Raw genomic sequence first — 5,564 nt, 5'->3', positions numbered from 1 at the left:
ATAAGAATTAACTGTCTACTGTCACAAGAAACACGTGAGAGAGATACTGCACTACCGATCCTTGACAAATGGCATTCTGTACAAGTATTGCTCTTGATCTTAACGAGTTTTGAGACGCGTTTGTTAAAAATAAGGTATGACAACCTTATCGCATCTGATAATATTGGGTGTAATTAAGCTGCCGGAATTAAATAATATACATCACTTATGAAAACAACACTATAAACAATATCTTCCGAGTTTACTTCACCGGAACGAATATATGAACTATGAAGGATGAAATAAATAATGTAGGAGTGTCACCAACATAGAAAAGAGAAATAATAATGAATAGTGAGCGCACTATACAGTATATGGGTGATTATTCAATTTTTGTCACTGATTTCTATCACGGTTTTCGTACACCTGCTTCACTTTAGAACGTGATAATATCCATAAAAATTAAATTAACACATAATTATTGATCATGTTTAACAACGTTGCCAGTATTGTAATGATATAATCGAACATGGCATTATGATCGATTACTGTACCTCGTGTTGTTTTGAAATATTCACTGCCTGCTGTATCGCATAGGATGCGGAATAATAAAATAGGATGCGATTCAGCAGGCAGTGGATGTATTTCATCCAAGACAATGGCGTCTACGCGTGTTTGGAAGATAACCTATACTAATATTTGAGAGGCATATTATCGTATTTATGTTTCCATGGTACGGGAACCAGTTATGGTGATATATTAGGGAACCAATATACAGAGGCCCACAGTTTCTTTAAAGGGACAATAACAAAATCGGCGTACGATTGTGTATTAAGAGAAAGTAGTGGATATAGGCCTAGTTCTCGACATACCGGTAATTGATTTAATCTTATCAAAATGGATTTGAAGAGAAAGGCAGAAGAACTAGCGCTAGTTCCTGCTAATAAGCGTACGAGAAATGAGGTTGCTAATGTCAGTAAAGGTACTAGTATTGTTCAAAGTGATATACCGAGAACGTCTAACCTATTGGCTCCTATCATGCTGCTTGAAGGACACCAAGGAGAAATTTTTTCAGTGGAATTCCATCCAGAAGGACAATATTTGGCATCTGCCGGATTTGACCGTCAGATTTACATTTGGAATGTATACGGAGAGTGTGAGAATATCTCTCTAATGACTGGTCATACTGGTGCCATTATGGAAATGCATTTCTCAACAGATGGAAATACACTGTTTACTGCTAGCACCGACAACACACTTGGAATGTGGGATATCGAGACAGGAATTCGTGTCAAGAAACTTAAAGGTCATACAACTTTCGTGAATTCATGTCATCCTGCTAGACGTGGACCACAATTAGTATGTAGCGGCTCTGACGATTGTACCATCAAGTTGTGGGATCCACGTAAGCGTGGCCAAGGTGTAACTCTAAACAATACATATCAAGTCACCGCAGTAACATTTAGCGACACCGCAGAACAAATTTTATCTGGAGGTATAGACAATGACATTAAAGTTTGGGACCTTCGGAAAAATGCACTTCTGTACCGATTGAAGGGACATGGAGATACAGTCACTGGATTGAGTCTGTCTCCAGATGGTTCGTATGTTTTATCAAATGCAATGGATAACACTGTACGAATTTGGGATGTGCGGCCATTTGCTCCTCAAGAACGCTGTGTCAAGATTCTGACGGGTCATCAACACAATTTTGAGAAGAACTTGTTGAGGTGTGCATGGGCGCCAGATGGTTCAAAGGTGAGAATAGTGTTGACGTTTAGTTAAAAAATGTCTGTTGCACGAAAATGTGGTAAATCATAACAAAATTAAAAGTGTTTTGTAATTTGATGACTGCTATCACGAGACTGCAGAAAATAACATTCAAATCACAAACTGTTCTTACTTCATGCAGAAGTATCTACTGCAGTGAAAATTGACTTTTGCAGGGTCTTGTCTTTATACAAAAATTTACTTGGTTATACTACAGTAGAATTCATTCAATATCAATATATTCTTGACTCCTATCTTCTCTGAAAGCATTTTGTTAAAGACTATAATATAGACCTATCAAGGTGAATGTCGGTCGTAAAATAACCAATTTAAATAATCATTAAACCATAGCTTACAAGCCCCTCTGTGCGTATGATACAATAAACTGCAAAAACAAGGCAATAAACAAACTTTGGAAATTTTAAAACCATTTTTGATTTCCGATAAGTCAACTTGGTAATCCACCAACTTTATCAACTATGATGGTACTCTAGTGTTTGAATGAAATATTAAGGTGATAATGCGAGCGAAATGAGTCCATGGTCCAGCATCGAAAGTTACCCAGCATTTGCTCTTAATGGGTTGGGGGGGAAAAACCCTGAAAAAGACCTCAACCAGATAACTTGTCCCAACCGGGATTTGAACCCGGGCCTGATTGTAAGGTACCATATGCTAACCATACTCCACAGAAGTGGAAAACACTTGTTTGATCCTGATCGGACTTACTGTTCACAAGCCGCACGGTTCTGAAGTTGACTGAGCTCGCCATTTAGTGTCACTGACGTAACCTTCTCACGAAGGCTGACTTGGCTAATGCAATCTCAAGAAATCTTACTTCCTTCCTGCAACATATAATTTAACAGATATTAGCATTTAAAATTTGAAGTCTGACCTATTTTCACGACTGTCAGATTTTTAAACATGCAACCTGTATCTCAGACTGATTTTAAAGCCATATTCACATCAAAAAGAAACTGAACAGAGAGATCTCAGTTTTCCACACATAATATGTAGGCCTGTCAGCTATTTTTTTTTCCAAGCTATTTAATAACAATGGATATGGTGTTTAACTTAAGTTGCAAATGAATCGTAATGGGAACCTGTCATGAAATTAATGCACATGGTGCTTCTTTATTGCATCACAAGGACTAACATTCACATTGCAAGAAAAAGGAATGTGCAAATAACTCACAAACCAAACATCTGGAAGTGTAAGCCTATATACAATGTGCCTGTTTATTTCCTTACTTGAGCAAATGCTGGGTAACTTTCGGTGCTGGACACCGGACTCATTCAGACGCTAAATAACCAAAGCTGTTGATAAACGTCGTAAAATAACCTACTAAAAAAAAATTTCCTTACTTTTAAGTGACACTCCTGCAGTTGTGTTATGAGTTTTCTTTATGTGCGTCACACTGTGTACCCTGGCTAAAATCAAGGTTTCAAGTAACAATAAGGTAACACAGGTCAAATACGAGACAATTGGATTCACTCAGTCCCTATAAAAGGAGATTAAGTTTCCTGCTAGTTTTAGAGGTGATCATGTCACGGAATATTCTTTTTTGACTACCTTGATAGCTATAAGATGTTAGTATCATGTGGGCACAGGGAGAATATACAAAAGTTAAGAACAGGGAAGAAAGGATGGTGGAGATTGGGAATCAGGAGGTTAAAAAATAGAAGACGAGACATAGAAAAATATATAATTATGGTATCTTTTATGTATCTTTCCCAGAAAATGAAAGAACGAGAAAAATATTTGAGGAGCCATTACTGAAACTAAGTGTAGAAATAGCATATAGGAAATTATATAGAACAGTAAATGGAATAAAATTGAAGGGAACTCGGAATATTTTTGTTTATAGTAAAGAAAAAATGGGAAGGGGAAAACTAAGATATAAACATATGTATATAAATAAGAAATAGTATAACTAAAGAAAGAGTTTTTGTTAAGAAATAACTAGAATGATTGTACGTAATATGGGGTATATAGTAAAAGTTGTTAGTAGTAAAATGTAGTTAAGGGTGGGTCTTGGAAAACAGAAATGTAATAGGACCACCATTAATGAATGACAATAAGTATGCATATACATAATTATATAAGATGTTAGCCGATAGTGGAGCTACAGACAGTGAAAGTGTTCCTTAGTGGTAAAGAAATAAAAGAGGCATATACTGTTGAAGACTGGTACTACACTGTGATAATTCTGAAATTTTTAGTAGTCTCATTTCGATTAGAGTAAAGAAAAGTACACACGAAGCTGAAGAAACCACCAGCAGAGTCCAGGATATTAAATCGTCTCACCAAAATTAGCTACTATATTTCTGTTGCCAATTCCATGAACTGTAAATAGCCATACAGTTCCTATAGCATTGTTAAATAACTTATTTTAAAAAAGTCGAAGAGAGTGGTAGAGAAAGGAGTACAGTTGAAGCTTTGGTATACTGTACATACACTGAGATGGACATGTTGATTGTTTCAGGTATCTGCTGGATCAGCGGATAGATTTGTCTACCTATGGGACACAACATCTCGTCGCATTCTGTACAAACTTCCAGGTCACAATGGCTCTGTAAATGACGTCGATTTCCATCCTAAAGAACCCATAATCATGTCAGGGTCTAGTGACAAACTTGTGTACATTGGCGAGATAGAGTAATATTTTTAAGACATTATGAACAACTTCATGAGCACAGTGATGTGGAGAAGAGTTGTGTGTAATAAAAAGAATATTCCATTTTTAAGAGCAACTTTAGTGTTTTGTATCATATTTTTATTATTGACTAAAGACCAATTTCGTATATTTCTCATATGTATTATAGATCCTTTTTCTAGGTTTGTAAAAATTCAAAGAAAAAAAAAAACAAAGCCAAGTTACTGAGCTTCTGTAGAATTCTAAGCTATTTCTGTTGTATTCCAGTGTTAGTTTTATTAGTAGTTGCGCCTTCTTGTCAGAAATAGCATAATTGCGTCAATGAAGTTCTGTTATTTCAGTAACTTGTCATATGATTTCTGTTTTTGAGAAACAATAGAGATGTGAAGCAAAAATAATGATCTGTAATTAATACAGGAAATTCTTTCTCAACATGCCATTCAAAGCAGTAATTTTTATAAAAGAGCTATCGTTAGTATATTGTGTAAAATCCATGTGTTTACACACAATAAAAATCTGATAGGTTTTTACATGAATTGTGTTGTCTGTTTATTACTTAACCCTTAACCTTTAGTATTTAATGTCAGTGGCTCCCTGTCCCAAAAAGAAAACTAATCTGGAGCAGCATATTTCATTTCATAAACTGGCAAGGAATACCTTTTTCCATATAGTTCCAGCTCATGCATTAATGAATATTTTTTTTTGTCCTGTATAAATAGTATCTATATTATGAAACACGTTCACAACATTATACGTTATAGCACGAGTCAATTATTAGGGAATGAGCGAAGCAAGTTTCCTAATTTTAACGAGTGCAATAACTATATAACATTATAAAACAATTAATAAAGATGTAACATCAGATTTGTAATGATGGGTAGTTCGGTATCATGGTCTATGAAGAAAGGGTTGCTATGACAACAATGATATATTAAATATTATAGCATGGCAAATCTTTTCATAATGTTAACTTTATGGCACAAACTGTCCCATCATTATAGAAGTCATGACGTTTTAGTTGGCATGGTAATATTTTACGACCCTGATACAGTAATATGGCATATTATGCACGATTTTCACTAATGATCAGTGGTGTGCGGTGACCATTCAGACAGCCGAAGCACTGAATATTATAATTGTTTGGTAAACAATAGTAAATCA

The 5,564-nt window shown here is 35.4% G+C and overlaps 1 protein-coding gene across 1 annotated transcript; it reads left to right on the top strand.

Moving 5' to 3' along the window:
• Positions 1–580: 580 nt before the first annotated feature.
• On the top strand, positions 581–4,415 carry LOC138692726 (U5 small nuclear ribonucleoprotein 40 kDa protein). Its single transcript, XM_069815916.1, has 2 exons — positions 581–1,737; positions 4,233–4,415. Exons 1-2 carry the CDS (start codon positions 877–879, stop codon positions 4,407–4,409), a joined length of 1,038 nt encoding a protein of 345 aa, XP_069672017.1. The 5' UTR covers positions 581–876; the 3' UTR covers positions 4,410–4,415.
• The last annotated feature ends 1,149 nt before the right edge of the window (positions 4,416–5,564 follow it).

This window comes from Periplaneta americana, chromosome 2, assembly GCF_040183065.1.
Source record: "Periplaneta americana isolate PAMFEO1 chromosome 2, P.americana_PAMFEO1_priV1, whole genome shotgun sequence".
NCBI lineage: Eukaryota > Metazoa > Arthropoda > Insecta > Blattodea > Blattidae > Periplaneta > Periplaneta americana.
The sequence above is the reverse complement of the archived record's forward strand: the minus strand, read 5'-3'. Positions and strand labels throughout refer to the sequence as shown.

Excerpts from the sequence above, each read along its gene's own strand:
- LOC138692726 (XM_069815916.1), top strand. The coding sequence starts at position 877 with ATGGATTTGAAGAGAAAGGCAGAAGAACTAGCGCTAGTTCCTGCTAAT. Across the intron at positions 1,738-4,232 it reads GGGCGCCAGATGGTTCAAAG|GTATCTGCTGGATCAGCGGA; the intron begins GTGAGAATAGTG and ends TGATTGTTTCAG.